We start from the raw sequence: 19647 nt of genomic DNA, 5'->3' as shown, positions 1-19647 counted from the left end.
TGGCTCATTAAAGGTTCAACGTGAGACACACGGACCACAGGGAGAGAGTGCATTGTTTAACTCAGCTTAGTTAAAGAAGCCAATTAAAACACTTATCAGATTAGTAAGCGTCACTCTGGAGAACATTGACATTTGACTGGTTACAAAATGAGAAAATGTTCCGATCTTTATCTATTACTTCTTATTAGCCTACTGTGTGTGGTACATGAGAGTTGTGCAAGTGTGTGCCATAGCCTTGAGGGTTCAATACAGAAAAAGAATGTGTGCCCAAGTATGTGCTTGAGATTACCTCACCTCACATTTAGTTCTGTCTGGGAAGCAGCTTGGTGGAATTGCTCCTTGCTTTGTTCATAGATTTCCAAATTCTGCACACCAAAATGCAAAGAGAAAAACATATCTTCAGGTTAGGTGATGTTGACATTTGTTTTGTTGGAGGGGGCAATTGAAAGAAAACAATTCATTGGGTCAGGGGTCAGGAACCCAAATTGTCAAAAGAGTCATAACACACCCAAAAACAAAAAATAAAACAAAATGTCTGGAGCCACAAAAAAATAAAAGGCTAATACAAGTATTTTAAAAATCAAATTAATTCAATAATATCTATCAACATTTTAAAGCCTTGACATACATCAAAGGGACAAATAGTAATATTTGACCACGAGACGTCGCATATGCTGTTGTGCAAACGAGAATGAGTGCCAAAAAGCCCAAAAAGTGACTAAAATGCACTATTTTACTCAAAGGAGCAAGATGGATAATTATCTCAGCTCCCTTTAGGAGAGGCTCAGGTTATGTAAAATAAATACTAACTTCTTGACCGACAAGTATTCAAGAAAATGTGATAATGTTCTAAGTCATGTATTTTTGATTATTATTCAAACCATTGTTTATGTCTTTAATGAATGAAGTATTTTTAACCACTCGGTGTCACTAAACAATACACAATGTTCCTTTAAAAATATTTGCTATGTGTTTCTCCTAGAGGAACCAGATTTGAAAATAAATTTCCCTCCCTCTTCTTTTTCCATTTCTTTTCTTTTTTTATTTCCAAGTATATTTGAAAGACCACAGAGCCGCAGGTTGCTGAACACTGCATTGGGTTAATTTAACTACATAGTGACAACGGCGGCGCAGTGGTTAGCGGGTGCAGTTCTGAGGTCATAAGATTGAATCTTCCTTCTTGGAGTTTGCATGTTCTCCCCGTGCCTGCGTGGGTTTCCACCGGGTACTCCGGTTTCCTCCCACATTCCAAACACATGCATGTCCTGTTAATTGACCGGTCCAAATTGTCCCTAGGTGTGAATGAGCGAGTGAATGGTCAGTCTCTGTGTGCCCTACGACTGGCTGGCAACCAGTTCAGGGTGTTCCCTGCATACTCCCCAAAGATAGTTTGGATGGGCTCCAGCACCCCTGCGACCCTACTGAGGATAAGCGGTGCACATAATAGATGGATGGATTATTTGGTAATAATGAGAAAAAAAACAGCATAGCAGGGATCAAAACTGCCATTTATCATTACTTCATTGGTCTGTAATATTTGTGGTACTGTTGTGACACATTTTATGCTCGTTAGAATCATGTCTTTGATAAAATTATTATTATAAAATTGTGAGAAGTAATGTACAATGAAACCTCTGTTATCGCAGGGGTAGGTTCCAAAAATAAAGCGTAATTAAAAAATCTGTTAAGTCGAACCTTCCATTTAATTTTCATATATAACATAATTAAAAATTGTAACATATATTGAAATAAAAATACAAACCCTTTGCACAGAGCCAACCATTCGTCTAACAAAAGTACTGTATACTGATTTATTTGTTATTATTTTCCGCAAACCTACTCTATTAGGGACTGTCAATCTCAACTCAGCACACAATGCGCGAATAAAATATGTGAAGCAGCAAGACCGTGAAAGACAGTGTTATAGCGAGGTATTTACTGTTTACATCAGAATTAACAAATCCCGGATTTTTATTCTTATGTAAAATTGAATTCTATAATTTAATTGGTTTGGTCTGTGCAGTCCTTCGAGACTCTTTGTGATTAAGGGCTATATAAATAAACATGACTTGACATGACTATTGCAAATAATAAACCAAAAGTCAAATTAAAACAAAATATTTTATTTTCCATTCAAAAACAAAGTATTGGATTGTGTTCCTACGAGGAAAAAAAGGACTAAAGAGTTCTAATCCACAACAACTGCGGCCTCTTTTCTGCTTATCTTCCTAGATTAAGCTTGCACACACCGAGCAGTCTTTACAAATATTTAACAATAAACTATACCACCAGGTATGGAAGGATGACAGGAACAAACATCTGAACAAAATATATTTCAAAGAAATTATATAAGAAACAAACAGTTTAAAAAAATATGATCCTATTAAGTCATTCATGTCAAGAATATAATTGTGCCTGCAGTACAAAAGAGTAAAACGTAATGAGACAATAAAGAAGCTGCAGTCGGCTGAGATCATTTTTTCTCATAAGGTGAAGCTGAAATCCTGTAATATGAGCATTTTGCAAAATCAAACCAACTGAACTGCAGCCCGTAGTGGGAACAGTAAAGCAAGCACACAACTACAAGCACAGAAATTCACAAATGTGCACAATAAACACCTGATTATACAATGCATGGAAAATAGGGACAGGTTTGCTTTCTACATCTTTCTGTCCTTCATAGCAGCACCCGTCAACAAACAACTGAGTCCCCACAGCAAACACAGCTTGGAGCGCCCACATTGCAGCCTGCGTGTCTTTGAGGGCTTCTGTATACCAAACCTGTAGCTGATGAGACTTTCATAAATAGTCGCACATCTGACACTACGAAAGCATGCCAAAGACGATTTTCTCTTTAAGGATGTGTAATCCAGCTGCTTTAAAATGAACCAAATATATAAAAACTCTCAAGAAGGCTGCCTGATTTTTACATATAAATTGGAACCACTTGTCTTTTAGGAAAAATATTCCTCTTGCAGAATTCAGCAAACTGTCCTAAAGACTTTTAAGGTTAAAGTGTTTGTCAACACCTGTGTGACCTTATAAGTAGGTTCTTCCTTTATTGTAATGGTTTTGTACAGTGTAAATAATGTGATGATTATACTCCGGACATCAGGGTACCCCCTAAGAATAGGATGCCCACGGGCCTGTTCTAAAAATAGCTCAACAGTGCTGGGTAATTGTGATTTTTCTAGTTAAAATGTTTTTTTTTCGATGGTTAACTGAGTCTATTTAACCCTACTTCCAATATTTAACCTGATAATAATATTGTAACGACAGATTAATAGGCTAATAAACTGTTACCCCTAGTGTAGACTAGAGTGCATCTGAATGTCCTGTATGCAACAGGTATTTTACCTTGGCTGTTCAAAAATAGATGATAAGGACAAAACTAATTAAAAACCTCTTAAACCCATCAATTTTAGGGTCAAATTTGTCCTAGATACTGATTTTTTTTACATGATCCAATTGGATAGACTGTGAGTTTAATTGTATAGTATGACCACTCCTCTTACCTAAGTCACCAGTGATAGACTCCCATTTCTCTTCTACAACAAATAAAAAGCTGTATTGCTGAAGTTATTTATTTATTTTTTTTTAAAGGGGGACTCGTTGCCATTCACATACTTGTAGTATTTATTAAATGTGTCGATTTATCAATAGAGATTATGATCAAGATGAATATTCCCATGTAATGTCAGTAAACCGGTCAAACAATTGTGTTTGAAAGTATAGTATGAACACAATTTAAGTCTTCCTTAAGCTACGAGGGGAAGACTCTACTAGTCTTGTTCCAAGAACTTTAAGCAAAACCTTACCCTATTTTTATTTTAATGGGTGACGATTGAAAGAAAATGGTTGAATTTAAATAGATTATAAAACATTGGCTGCACAGCAAATATAAGTCTACTAATCCAGGCTCAAATGTCATACTTATCTTATATAATAGAAAAGGGAAACATTACTAAACAACAGAGCTTTAAATCACACATCGCAGAAAAGTATACTATGACTCCAACAAAAAAATTCCTAGTGTAAACGTATTTATGACCGTATTCCAGTTTGAGCCAAAAACGACAGGGCACAAAAGATGCATTAGCTTTTTAAACTATGTCTAGCATGTTTGTAACCAAAAGTGGGCAAAAAATTAAAAACTAAAAATCAAGTGGAAACTCAACAGCCAATCAGTTTTTTATGTGTTAAAATGTGTTGCTTGTTCAATTGTTCGGGTGACAGGTTAGAAACATGTATCAAATCATATGAATGGGAGTGTAAAGACGTTCAGTTTTTGTTTTATTAAAACTACTTTTCTGTGTGGCGCATGGAGGAATAGCGAGCCGTACAAAAGGCCACGCAAAGGTTCTTATTGGTCGGCACCTGGTGAGGCTGACACTTCAATGGGAAATGCTCCTTTTTTAGGCCTAGCAAATGTCAGACAGTTGAAAGGAAATGCCCACAAATAAAAAGGCTCCCTGCAGTCGTTGACTGCTACTAAAATCTCTGATCTTTCACATTTGTACAAACAACAGCTGTGGGTTCTTGTTTGACTTTGTTTTTTTATATACCCAACTTAACAGTTCTAGTTTTCCCTCTCACGGCTACTTAAAAATGTGCAAAAGAGAACTTTAGGAACTTCTGTGTTTATTTACCCTTTTCTCAAGTAGTGCTACTTGCTCCTTGAAGAATGCATCCAGCGCTTTCAGTCGTAACTCTTTCTTCTGAAGCTCCTGAGCCTGCATGGGGACGCACACACAGCTGGATTAACCACAAAGAACTATATATGGGGGATTACACAGACATGCAATAGCAGTAACAGATCAGTAATTGTTTTTAAAGCTAAAATCTTTATTTTAATGTTATATGTGTGTTGTGTAATAATAAAAACGGAAAAATAACCGTGAAATGCTATTTTAGGGATCTTTCAATTTGCCAACGAAACAACGACCAATGCTTTAAAATGATTTTTCATTGTAACATTTACATTATTATTGAGATGTATCTTCCTGCTTTGTTTGTGAAGAAAAACGCCTGCAACTCTCTTTTTTTAAGATCAAATGGCCTCAGCTTGCAAAGCATTTACGGGGACTTCAAAATCAAACAAGCTTTAAATACATCAGCGGGCGAAATACCAACATTTAATCATTTGAATAATCCTAAAGATATATAACATTAGTTTGTGAAAGTACCAATTATTTACTTAGATCATAACTTAGTATTCACTCCCTAAAGATGGCCATCACATGTATACAAAAAATGACAATAAGCCTAAATTCTCTATGTAATCACTTGACCACTGTGGATCTGGACAACAGGAAAAGGCATTTTATTTTTTCACACTATTTATTACTCACGGTACCACATTGTGCAACATTGTTTTGGCTCAACTCTTTCCTATGACGCTCCGTTGCAACATTGCACAACGTCGCACCCTGAGTAAAATAATGTGATGATAAGATAAAAGCTAGGGCCTTTTCCAATGTTATCTACAATCAAAGTAATCTAGTGACTAAGATTAAGCCCTCTCTGGGGTTTTTTGGGGGTAAAAATTATTTGTATTCATTTGTATTCATGAGGTCATGGGATCAAATCCAGCTACCGGCCTTCCTGAGCGGAGTTTACATGCTCTCCCCTTGGATTTTCTCTGGGCGCTCCGGTTTGATCCCACATTCCAAAAACATGTATGTCAGGTTATTTGGCCTGTCTAAATTGTCCCTGGTTGCGAATGAGTGAGTGAGTTGTCCGTCTGTGTGCCCTGTGAGTGGCTGGCAACCAGTTTAGGGTGTCCCCAGCCCACTGCCCGAAGATAACCCTACTGCGGATAAGTGGTGCAGATAATGGATGGATAGCTCGTCCATATAGGCAGGCTTCTGCCTGCTAATGGTATTGCAAAACTGTTGAGTCAACTAAACTTAGTATCATTACTCTTTATACTTTATGATGCAAATTTGCAATTTTAAAAGGCCAAAAATTAGAATGTAATAGCAAGCATCCAAGAAATAAATCGTTGTCTGCAATTCTTTACGAGGGCTACCTCCACTTCTCATTTGCCAGAACACCCCAACCTCTTCTTGCATGGGGGCTTCAGGGACCCTAGCTACGCCACTGGCGACAGCAGGTAAGTGACTTTGCCAGGCTTAATCAAAAATTATAACTAATGCTTTTTTTATTGTAAGTCCTGTTTTTTCCTCAGTACAGTAGTTGTTTTTTATTTTTTCACAGTGATTGAAATAGCACTCACATTATGGCACAACACTTAAATACCATGTAAAAGATGGAGCTTCTGCCAATCAACATTTGTGGAGCATTTGTTGAGCAATGTCAATCAATTTACTTAGCTGAAAGCGTCATTAAAAAAAACACTGGAGGTGGTCACTGCACAGTTTTGAACATGCGGCAATTTATGTTTGAGTTTCTTCCCATTTTAAATAATCAATTGTTTTTGAAAATCTCCATAAATCTGGCATTTCAGGAGTTTAACTGGAAACAGAGGAGTTTCAAAAAACACCAAAACTGTATTGGTATCCTAGGAAATAGCAATAAGACTAGAAAAAACTCTTCTTGACTGTATCACGACTGGATTTTTTTAAGGTAATACAAACAATGGCACGGTAAAAGCCAACACAATAACTTTACATAAACACTCTAGAAAGAATATTTGTCATCATTAGCAGGGCTGCTGAACACCAAATCTAATCAAAAGGTTTAGAAACAGGACAGAAAAAAAGATTCAGATGCGGTTTTAGCCTTCAGAGTCATTTAGCAGCAAGTATGCTATGCTTGAAAAATCGTGGCTAAACGAGTTCATATGTCAGTGCAATATTAATGATGTAGTTTATGCTTGGGAAGTTTAAGAAAAGAAGCGAGTGGCTTCAATTAAAGTAAACACACTTGCTCTTCCTCTCTGTATGCACACTGTGTTTGTCCGGATTTAATTTGCAGCCAGAGAGGGAAATAAGAATGAATCCTACGACTCCTCTGTTGTCCCTGCAGGGGTCGGAAAGTCTACGGTAGATAAGCGGCAGCAAGGCAAGACTCAACACACAACCTCTCACAAGAGCACACAAGATGAAATATATAGTGTCGTGAAAAAGTATTTGCCCTCTTCCTGATTTCTGTGTTTTTTGCATATTGGTCACTCACCAAAGTTTCAGATCATTAAACCAATTTTAATATCAAACAGAGACAACCCAAGACAATACAAAATGCAGTTTTAAGATTATTATTCAATTTATTGAGGAATAAAAAAAAAAACCTATGTGTTCCTGTGTGAAAAAGTAATTGCATCCCCCCCTGAACCACCACCCACCAGTTCAATTCCAAACCAAAATGGATTGCTATCACCTGTGTTGAAACAAGAATTCACTAAAATTGAATCTCTTAAACAAAGTGAAATAGGCTACTAACAAGAACACAATCAACATGCCAGAATCTAAACATGAAATTAAATCTCAATTAAAAGTCAAAGCCTTTTCCAAGGCTGTAGGGCCCTAACAAACCACTGTCAGAGCCATTTTCCACAAAGAAAGAAAGGTATGAACAGTGGCAAACCTTCCCATGAGTGGTCGACCAACTAAAAATTACTCCAAGAGTGCAATGGCAGCTCATCCAGGAGCAAGACCCTTGGGAGAAAAGAAACTAAAAAACCTAAAAGGAAGCCTTACTGGCCTCAGTTAAAGCAAGTAATCATGACTCCCCTGGTACAAAAATGGCATACATGGGAGAGTTCCTAGGAAAGAAAGTTTATGTAAGATAGATCTTTTTCTGTGAAGAACTCACAGAGTGTTATTTGGTCACTGTTTATACCATAAACTGTGTTATTATTTATTTTCTGTTTTTTGTTCTGTGAAGAAACCAGAATGGTTATTTGATTGTGGCTTTCTGGAAAACAATACATTTTTACATTTAGGCACTCTTGCAATTGTCACATCTTTTTCTTTTACAAACTGACCCCAGCCCCTCGTCAGAGAATGAAAAAGTTAGTTGGCCCTCACAAGGGTTTAAATGGTGACCAATGATCTGGATGAAGACCAACAACTTGGGGATGACTTGACGACATAGCAAAATGCGAGTCACCCATACGCTGAGTGCCAACAGAACAAAATGTGGATTGAATATATACATCCCAAAGGCCATGGATTTTGGAATTCAATGTATTTGGAGTAACGAAACAATTCTACAACCAGAACCCTTGACATAAGAAGACTCAAATGATGCAAACATGTTCAAAATAACAAAAAACTGTTAGTGCAAGTCCAACTTTGATAAGCTAACAGACAATAAAATCCAGTGACCAGTGGTTCATTTGACAAGATATGGACAATAAGAGCTATGAATCATAACTTGAGTTGAGATATCACCGGTAGTTAAAAATTTGATATCGATTTACTCCTTCCCTCTGGGTAATGTGTGTATAGTGCAACACATCTGATAAAAGCAGAAGACTGTTTAGCTGGTTCCTAGTCCTCACTATCTCATTAATTACTCCACTAGGCTTATTAAACACATAGCTTACAGCCAGACAATAAGTAAGCACTCAATAATAATTGGACTAGTAATTATGGCCAGACAGCTACACAGGAGATGAACAGCAATCTGGGCTACTACATTTTTTTTCTGCAGCTCTTTATTTGCGATCAAGTTTTGCCCATTATACAATTAGTGCTCCACCAATAGATAACACATTTCTAAATATGAGTTAAATTGTCTCAATAGAGAATCAACTAATACAATCTCAGTGTTCATTTTACCTCTGAAAAGTGATGGGTCCCGGGGACTCGCATGCTCAAAAATCTATGGGTCCCAACAGAGATCTATGGGTCCCCAAAATTTTGTGTTATCGAGGTTGAAATTGTAAATCGGCGACAAACATGTAATATAAAACTATATAATCATTCAGTTTTAATCATCACAATTTATTGGTAATACAAATCAGTTATCTCTTCAAGATTTTTCAGTTCACAACAATATTGTAAATTATACAAAATAATATTGCTGAAATAATTACATAAATCTATATTTTCATTCAGTTTTAATCATCACAGTTAATTGGTAATACAAAGCAGTTATCCCTTCAGATTTTTCAGTTAACAATATTGTACATTATAGAAAATACTGAAAATACTGCCATCCACTTAACTATCTTTAGCAGTGAAAGCATGGACAAGTCTTCTTTTTGATGTTGTATCCGTTCATAATTGCCTCTCTCTTCCTGCAGCAACAGAATTTACATAGCTAATTTGTGGTTTTCATTGTCGTTGTGCCGATCCAATGTGCTCTTCTGAAAGTTCGTATTGCAAAATGATTTATGCAGTCCAGTTTTTTTGTCACGCTGGGTACACGCATCACAGAACTTGTAGCCTCCATTATCATCACCCTAATAGCGTAACCAGGAATATAATCTAGTCCATTTTGGCAGAAAAGTCCTTTTCTTGCAAGGAGTATTCTTTTATTTTCTTACGTTGAGTCATTCGCTTCAACGCACGTGTTTTCCTTGCCTTCGCAATCTTCTGAAGAATTTCTCCACCGTTTTTTCGTGCTGTTCTTATCACTTTCTGCATTATGTTTCGACTTATTACTGACACTGAAGAAATTACCAATTTTGTGTTGATTTTCACCTTAACTCGACGACAAGCGCCACAACAATGATGTCATCTCGAAGCAACAAGATCTCGTTGGCCGAGATCGGCGTGCAGACGAGAACTTAAACCGCGAGACCAAAACAACAATGGCGGATCTGCCTGACGAAAAGATTGGAGTGCGGTAAATCTTTGTTAAAAAAAATAATCGGGTAATAAAAAAAAAAAAAGTTGCATCCCAGGGACGCACGTTTATTCCACACTATGCGTCCCCAGCAAAACTGATGCGTCTAGGACGCAGGGACGCGGGAAAACGAGAACATTGCAATATCTTCTTTTTATCAGGTCTGGTGCCCAGAGCGTTTGTGGCATCTTAATGATTACACATCAGTGTTAAGATGACCATAGTGCTTTATCAGCAGCTGATTTAAGCTTTAATTATGTCACTGGAAACTGTTTTACAGGGCTGAATTTACAGATTTAAACATTTCCCTCCACTTACTACTTTGTATAAAAATTACTGTCACAATTCTTACAAAACAGCAATGTGCTTTTATATGGTTCAAAGGGCATCCTTGAAAAACAGGCGAGCTCACTGTTTCAGAAAATGAACCACTTACAAAATGATCTACCCACCACAGAAATGCAAAACATTTAAGTATTTTCTAGTTTTTAAGTAACCACTACCTTATTTTCTCCTTAAAGGGACATTGTGTAATATTTGGTGGCTCCAAGTGGTATAAAAAAACTTAATTCATTTAAAAAACAGAATTGTTTTGAATAGTAGGAAAAATTACATGAAATATATAAATGTGCATTTTCTTTAACCGTGTGTAGGTCAAGAAATGTGTATGTATTAAACAAAAAATGAGAATCACTTATACGGAGCTGACATGATTGTCTGCAATCTTGCTGCTACGGGTACTCCAAACACCAATAACCTTGTCAAAGACTGGGCAAAAAAATGATGCAGTTTGGACACTTTAAGTCTCCGTAGTTTTTATTCTTTCTTGTGCTTTGCAGCACCTGTTTTTGGTTGCATTACACGATACAGCAACATTTAGGGGTCAAATATTAAACGGAACTGTATTTTGTTAAGTAATTGGCACTAAAAATGCTATTTCCATTTTTTACGCAAATACTTTTCTTAAGTACTTACTCCCGGTTTAGCAAGGTAACTTGCAAGACGGCAAAAATGCTTCTTGCGGAGCTTTGAAAAGCAATTATTGTGTTTACGGGCAACCCCTCAGCAGAGGCAAAAGGTGTATTTTGTGTCAGCAGATTTTAAGTTTTAAAATGTAAGCAACGTTAACAAATTGTTTGCAAGTGTTCAATTGTTTTGGCTTTGATGCTTACTAACTTAGCATTTTTGTTCTTGCATGTGCGGTGACTTAAAAGTCAAAATTCAGTCATCATCTAACTGGTTCTTTGTAAATCAATCAAGAAATCGGATCAAACAACACTTATAAAAGTCAGAGGCTGACAAAGTTTGATTTTGGTTTAAAATACGAAAAAGATTAGTTACTGAAGAGACTGTAGCGCTAACAATTTTCCGACGTGCATGCCAACCGCCGAGGTAATATCTTAACATGCAAAAACATATCAGTCCCTGCAGATTACAATTACCGATATAAATGTTAGCTTATCAGCTTCTTCCTCTCCTGTCTGCTCCTTTATTCAGTTTTCCCCTTCCACTAAAGCGCACTAGGCACCTTCATCTTTTCCCATTGTTCTTCTATCTGTTCAGATTTTCTTGTCATATTTGCCCATTATTTATTTTGCTTTTTGCTCTATATCCCCTGCATGATTACAAATAATGAGCTTATAATGAAAATAAAAGAAATAAAACCATGCTTAAATCACACATGAGCATATTGATTTTAAACAAAGCCTTACCTAAAAGTTGGAAATGTGCACATTTAACCTGTTTTCTTTAATTCAATAGTATTGTATCACAGAGATCCATTAGACCTTACTAAATGAGCAATCAGTTGAGTACATGATAAAACATTGGGAAATTCACAAGCTAATATGTATCATGGTAATGAAGCTTGTCCCCATCTGCATCCGCTGAGCATGTACACAGCTGTTTCTTTCACACCCATTACTAAAGTCTGAATACACTCCCCGACTCTGATAGATGCTGTGCTGCTGCCGGCTCTCCAGCTGACGACAGATCATTAAGTGTAAACAAGGTAGGTAGGTGAGTCCAATCAAAGAAAACATCTGGATCAATTTACCAGTGCAGCTTCACTAACATATTGATGGACAAGAGTGAAAGTGGAACTAGCATACTCCTTTAAATAGAAGCCTCCAATCTAAAAGATGTCACATCCTAATTCATCACCAGGTGCTGCTGCTTCAATAAAATAGATGCCTATTTGTCCCCTTTTGACATGTCATGAGTCATGTTAGAAGTTTAATGGCATCTGTAGAGCTCAGGTTGTAAACTGTGGGGTGTTAAGAGGATGTGGTGACACTGCACGCAAGGGCAAACACTGCTAAACATTTTTACACTGTTGTGTATGTGCCAAACCCCAAACCACAATTGGTGGAAAACTATTTGAAAATGACAAAGGGCTGAAGATAATGAACGATGGAATGTTCCACTGCAAATTAGATTAAAATGTTTTATCCACTGTTTTTAGGTAATAATTGTTTATCCTTCATCCATTTACTGCGCTGCTTATCCTCACTAAGGGTGCCCAAAGCCCAGCTATCTTTGGGCAGTGGGCAAGTCGTTGCCAGACAGTCGCAGGGCATACAGAGACGCTCAGTCAAATCTAGGGACAATTTGAATCGGCCAATTAACATGACAAGTTTTTGGAATGTAGGAGGAAACCGGAGTATCTGGAGGAAACCCACACGGGCACAGGGAGAACATGCAAACTCGGGGAGGCTGTGGTAGCTGAAATTGAACTCTGGACCTCCGCACCGTGGGGTTGTGCACTACCACCCGCCATGCCATGATTGTTTATAGTGATAAGGATTATAGAAATGTCTGTTGAGTTCTGTCCAGTGTTTTCAACCATTTGAAAAAAGCCAAAGCATGCGGTCTGTCAAAAATGTTTAAAAATGAATTCCTGGCACCAGATTCACGCTGGGTTTTTGAAACCCTGATTATGTTGCCCAAATTGATAGTCTACATATCTTCTTCTGTTCACAGTAGCCCAGGAGGTATAACATGTTATTCATTATAGGTAATAATTTTGCTGTAGTTTTGTATTTTACTCTATTTTAAAACTTTCACCATCTTGTATTGTGTTTTTCTGGACAAATAACAAAGTATAATTCAAATGAGCAAAAAAGTTCTGCCAGTGGAACAAAGAACTTTTTCAATACGTGATACATACATTTTTATCTATTTGATTCCATTAATATAATAAGCTAAAGTAAAAACAATATTTTTACCACAGTATGTTTGATTTATTTTATTATCTGTTGCAGTGCAATCTTGAACAGCTTTATTAAATAAATGAGTTATTGAATACATTTTCCTGTACTAAATACATGTACATGATCAAATAACAAGTATTAAAAAAGTGAAAATGAACAATAATCTGCTGACACCTACCAATATGGATGAATGTTAAGAGTTACTCGGCTGTGCACTGGAAGAAACCAAAGATACTGAACAATGGTATGCTTTTTTGCAAAGTAATTTCTGGGGTATTTTCTGCAGCAACATTAGACAAGGTCTCACAGCAAATTAGTGTGGCCCGGCATACTGGTTCGAAAACATTGCCCTATACAATGAGAAATGTACTGTAATATGGTGAAATTCAACTTCCCAAAACTGATTTTGAATTAATAATTCCAAATCAAAATTATACCACTATTTAAAAACAACGAGTTTTCATTCCTGGCCCAATTTCTATGTAAAGGCCAAGTAGTCATCAAACGATGTTGCCATAAAACCATCAGCATTATAAAACAAACTTGGGAACACATACTTTAGCCACAGGCATAAATATGTTCAAACATCAATAATTCTTGTCAGTATGCGTTCATAATTGACAATTATGTTGAAATGGCGTACTAAAAAAAGTGATTAAAAAGTTAAAAGCAATGCATTACCTTCTTGAGCATTCACAGCACGTGGATGTTGGTTGAGCCATTAAGTTTTCTGGTACGATAATAGGAAAATAATCTAATTTGAGTTCTGAATGAGAGCTGAGCTGCCACACACTTGACTTGCATGTGCATATAAGTATTCATAGCACAAGAGAATGTAATTACAAGGCGCCTTTGGCATCAGCATGTCCAGTCCTGTTGGACCGGTTGTTGTGCCTGCCATGTCCCTCTAGTGACTTTCTATTAACAGCGGGAGAGTGCTGGAGCAGAGATAAGGGCGCCACTACAGCATGCCTTATCAAAGAAAGGGACCCAAGGAAGGAGGGAAGCAGGTGCAAGAGGAGAAGAGTCATAAGAAATCGACCAAGTCTGGCGTGTAAAACAAGCTCGCCTCTCTGCTTTAAACCAATCCACTGACACACAAGTACTATCTCCCATCCCAGAAAACTCTTCGGGTGCAATTTACCACTTACACAGCGCTGATAATTCAGTCTCCAGGGCAGGAGGTATACGGAAATCGGTTAGGATGGAAGGGGTGAAACACCAGAAGGGATACAGTACAAGTTAAAGGGAGGGAGAACAATAGCAGAATGGAGAAGAAACATTGAAGCAGGTTGCAGGTGGAAGAAGTAAAGAAAAGTGGAAATGATGAAGAGACTAGAAAGAGTTAATTAAATAGAACCGCATATGGAACCTAGAGCATCACTTTAGACCAGTGGTCCGCATCATACACAAGGCTGTACAATTGTATATCACCACATTACCATATTTCTGCGCTATAAGGTGCACAGGATTATAAGGAGCACCCCTAAAAAGGAGTTTTTGTCATATATTGTCCTTATATAAGGCGCACTGGAAAATAAGGCAAAATATGGTATTTGAGCAATGATTGATTTGTTAAAAAATACAGCGGACCACTTTCGCTCAGCAATGGATGCAACGGGAATTGAACTTGGATCTTGGCAATGGATTGTATATGATGACATTGCACAATCTTGTTATGGAGACTTATGGGTCCAATAATTACATTAGTGATAATGAAAACAACAATAATAATAACCCTAAATCTACTGTGTAATCACCAGAGCACTAGGCATCTACATGGCATAGGAAAAGACATCATTACATTTTTATATCATCACACTATTTTTACACATGGTACCATGTTATTCAAAGTTGTTTTGGCTGAACTCTGTCTCATAATTCTCGATAACAGTGTTTTACAACGTGTTATCATAGGTAAAAATAGTGTGACAAGATCAAATATAATGCATTTTCCCACATAATCCGGATGGTCTAGTGGTTAGGATTCCCATTGCATCCAAGGATGGGCAAATGTGGTCAGAAGTATTTGTCGATGGTAATAACCATCCATTATCCTCACCGCTTATCCTCAGTAGGGTCGTGGGGGTGATGGAGCCCATCCCAGCTATCTTCGGGCAGTGGGGAGGGGACACCCTGAACTGGTTGTCAGCCAGTCGCAGGGCACACAGGGACAAACAATTCACTCGTTCATTCACACCTAGGGACAATTTGGACCGGCCAATTAACCTGACATGCATGATTTTGGGAACATGGGAGGAAACAGGAGTGCCCGGAGGAAACCCACGCAGGCACAAGGAGAACATGCAAACTCCAAACAGGAGGTTTGATCTCACGACCTCAGAACTGTGCAGCACACGCGCTAACCACTACACTGCCGTGCTGCACGTCAACGGTAATAAACTACAATAAAACCTCATGTATAACACGCACCCAAACTTTTGGGTTAATGGCAGATTAAAAAAAATGTGTGTATACACAAATAAATATAGTAGAAGCCAAAAATAGAGCAACTTTCTTCTCTTCTTGTGTACAGTATTGTGATCAAATGACCAACCATCCGGTAGTTGCCGACCACTGCTCTACACTGCTGTAAAAATTATTAAAAAATAACCTGAACCAGAAAAACACCCGCTCTGTGTGGTAGTATTAATTCAATCAGACCATTTAAAACCAATTACATATAACAACTAAAATACAAATTTAAACAAGTTGTTAGTCTGATGTTGGCTGATTATGTGTGTGTGGAAATATACCAGTAGTTTAGTCTTCTCTGCCTCCTTGGAAGTATGCAGTCTCGTTGCCTTCATAGTTTCCTCCTTCCCTTTCTCTGCCTCTCTTTGCTTGGCCACTTCATCCTTCAGTAGGGTCTGTTGGTGATCATTCCTGGAAAAAACGGGCATCGTAATTTTGCCTTTTCTAAACGGCCGATAAAATCCTCGATATGATTTCCAATGGTCATAATACTAACTACCTCTAGAGGGCAGCATAGACCGTCACTCATTATTTAAACTTGACCGTCACCATTATTATTTCTAACATGTTTAAAGCTACACTTTATTCATATTCAGCTATATTTAATGCAAATCATTGAGCGGCTCCTAGTGGTTAAAAAAACCCAACTTAGTTCTTAAACAAGAAAAATATAGATTTGAATAATAAGAAGGAATACAGTAACCACTATGCATTTTAAAATAGCTCTATACCAAGAAATTTGTAACACTTGAAATGAGGGTCATCTAAAGGGAACTGCAATGATTTCATGCCATCTTGTTGATGGGTTACCCCAAAATAACACAAAGATATGAAGAAAAATACTACAGTTTGGTCACTTTGGGTCTCCCTAGATTGCGATATTCCTTGTGCTCTATAGCACTTGGTTTCCGCAGAACTACGAAATACAGCGACATGTAGAGGTCAAATATTTTATTTTATGACTTCAAAATCGGTTTTTATTTATGTTCTTTCTGTTATTATTATTCTCATCAACTATATGATTATTCTTATAGTCGTTATTATATTGCTGTCACCATTAAATTATACAATGTCATTACAATCAAGATCTATGTTTATAAAGAAAACAATAAGGTGACTAAATATGTTGGTGATGATAGTGAAAACTAAATAAATGGAGATACAATCACACAGAGATAACTTTTAATAAGATCACAAAACAGACATTCCTGCACATTTCTTAGTTAGGGCACACAAGTGGGTGTTTTAATGCTGGAGGTATCTGTCTCAAGCTCCCCCACCTTGTCTTTTAAATGCAAAGATTAGGAAACTGAAAAATTGTGGTCCTGCAGGCCCCTTAAGGCAGCAGGTCCAAAGACACTTTGTATGACGGGAAACACGGACCACAGAACAGTCAGCTGTCACCATGAGCACCAATGGGAATTGTTATTTTAAAAGATACTCTTATTATATAATAAGCTGAGAATGGATGGAGACAGCAATGATAATGACTGTGAAAGTGGTGGTGGTGATGAAAATGATGATGACGGAATGACTGTGCATCCAAAAAACGTATGTAAATATGTATATTCTTGAGGTGTTTGTTATATGTAAATACACAGGATATTTAGCTAGAAGACGCAATTATCACGGAAGTGGGGTAGGATCAAATAAGCATACGATTCATCCTATTCTTTTTCAGACAGTTTTATTTTTGTTCGAAATAAAATTTCATTCATTCATTCATTTATTTATTTATTTCACCAGAGATGTATACCATATATGTCTTGAATGTTTGTTCAGTAACAGATGACCACAAAAAATGAAAGTCACTTTCACAAAAAGCACATTGGAGTATATGTGCAACAGTTTAGTTGTTTAATTGTATGTTATGCCAGTGATTGGCAACTTCCGGTTCCATTTACAACAGGGTATGAGAAAAAATATCTTTGAGTCTTTGCAATATCAAGAAAAGACACTCCCTCACACTACTACATGTATAGTACAAAACTATCCATCCATCCCTCTATTAACTGCACCGCTTATGCTCAGTAGGGTCGCGGGGTGCTGGAGCCCATCCCGGCAGTCCTCAGGCAGTGGTCAGGGGACATCCTGAACTGGATGCCAGCCAGTCGCAGGGAATGCAGAGACAGACAACTATTCACTCGCTCATCCACACCTAGGGACTATTTGGACTGGCCAATTAACCTGACATGCATGTTTTTGGAATGTGGGAGGAAACCGGAGTGCTCGGAGGAAACCCACGCAAGCACGGGGAGAACATGCAAACTCCACACCGGAAGGTTCGATCTCATGACCTTAGAACTGTGCCGCGGTCGCGCTAACCACTCAGCTGCCGTGCTGCTAGTACAAAACTAGTGATCCAAAAATTAAACAATACCTTTGTTGCTCTTTCTTGAATTTATCGGTTGTATTACCAGGGTTGGGCAATGTGCTTGCTTGAATCAGGTCCTGTTGATTCTGCTGGGGTCGGAGGTTAGGGCTGGTGCCGATAAAAGCACCTGAAGTAATGACAAATGACAGAAAATAGAAGGTTGATGGTTTCCAAACATTAATTTAATATCAATTTTCTGAACCACTCAGCCAACTTTGAGCCTATCCCAGCCTTCTTTGCACAGTAGGCAGGTAACATCGACTGGTTGCCTCTCAATTGCAAGGCACATTTACACCCGAAGTTCAACAATAAATTCTATAATTAACTCATATATTATTAAAATAATTGCCATACATGTTTATAAATGATTAAGCCTTTAGAAACATTGTCCCTTAGAAAATATTCTGAATTACGAAGAATTCTGTTTCCTAAAAATACTCATGATTTTTTCATTTTGATGATGGTATCAAACCTAATTTCAATAATCAACATTTGGTAAACATCACATTTTATTTTGAACTTATTATTATCAATCAGGCCACAAAAGTGAGTGTTACTTTTTTATAAATAATTTACAAATGTTCTCAGTTTAGCGCTAATTTTGGAGGTGTATGGTTTAGCATTTTAAATTGTGATGAGCATTTTTGTATGTTTGTGTTGTAAACCACATAAGGTAACAAATTATCATTATTCTTTGTTTTCTACAATGCAAATTTCAACCAATGTTATGTTGTTGATAGATATTTTAATTGTTCAGATACATTGACTACTCCACTAAATAATATACTGATTGTTCGAATATTAAAAATAACTGTTTGTATTAGCCCGAATACATTTTCAAACTCAAAATCACACATTGAATGGTGATATTAAATGCTCAATTAACCTACCATAATTGGAATGTGGGAGGAACCCAGAGTATTATGAGAAAAAATGTATAGAATATTTTGTAGATTCAAGGCCAGTGTTGGGACTAATGTGTTACAAAGGAATACGTTCCTGGGATACTTTATTCATCCCCGTAGGGAAATTCACACTTCACTGTAACGCATATTAATAAAATGTAGTAGCTCAACTGTCGTTACTGCATCTAAGGATATAATCAAATAAGGGGGCAGCTTTTATGAGCATATTTGATTGTGTGTACCAGGATAAATGGTAGGCAGCACATAGAGAGAGGGGAGTGGCTTATACAGGAACAGCAAATCAACTCAATTAATTGGGCAAATGTAAGTACAGAATTTAATACAAAAGTGTGCTGAATTTTGGCATATATGTATTTGTAAAATTAGTTTTGCAATAAAACATGACAGGAAAAAAACTTCTTGGACAGTACCCAGAAATGGATGAGATCTTAAAGTGGTTTGAAACCCAAAGACAAAAAGCATATGAGGTTTTTCAGCAAACTGTCAGAAGATTGCACAATCCAAGAAATATAAAAGATATACTGCTTCCACAAGTGGGTGTATAAGTTTTCATTTAATCGATTCCCGGCTCCTCCGTGTTATATGTCGAAGTGTCCTTGGGCAAGACCCTAAAACCCTAATGCCCCCAATAAGCAGGTAGGCGCCTTGCATGGCTGACTACCGATTGGTGTGTGAGTGTGTGTGTGAATGGGTAAGTGTGCAGCACATTGTAAAGCGCTTTGAGAGGTCTTCTATGACTTGAAAAGCGCCATAAAAAATGCAGACCCTTTACCATTTATATTTATTTTATTTTGTGTTTTTTTAAGCATTTTTAGGGTGTTAGCCTCTATTCAAGTTGGTTGGTTGGATCCGTTAACCACTCAGCATGTTGGGGCTCCATTTCCTATGGTGTGTCTTGGGC

The 19647-nt window shown here is 37.3% G+C and overlaps 1 protein-coding gene across 4 annotated transcripts in view; it reads right to left on the bottom strand.

The window, feature by feature from the left end:
* The window catches only part of LOC148369554 (MICOS complex subunit mic25a-like), a 41064-nt gene that overhangs the window by 17110 nt on the left and 4307 nt on the right, over positions 1–19647 (bottom strand). For 3 of the 4 annotated variants that reach the window (XM_088331613.1, XM_088331616.1, XM_088331615.1), the window contains exons 3-6: positions 17827–17947; positions 15728–15857; positions 4650–4733; positions 295–365 (exon numbers count right to left, since the gene is read on the bottom strand). In XM_088331613.1, the coding sequence (XP_088187739.1) occupies positions 295–365; positions 4650–4733; positions 15728–15857; positions 17827–17947 (406 nt within the window). Of the gene's footprint in view, positions 1–294; positions 366–4649; positions 4734–13652; positions 13790–15727; positions 15858–17826; positions 17948–19647 lie in introns of those variants that run through there. The other variant, XM_088331617.1, reaches the window with a different exon arrangement.

The sequence above is a fragment of the Urocampus carinirostris genome, chromosome 3 (genome assembly GCF_059441175.1).
Source record: "Urocampus carinirostris isolate Australia breed hairy pipefish chromosome 3, RoL_Ucar_1.0, whole genome shotgun sequence".
Taxonomy (NCBI): Eukaryota; Metazoa; Chordata; class Actinopteri; order Syngnathiformes; family Syngnathidae; genus Urocampus; species Urocampus carinirostris.
The sequence above is the reverse complement of the archived record's forward strand: the minus strand, read 5'-3'. Positions and strand labels throughout refer to the sequence as shown.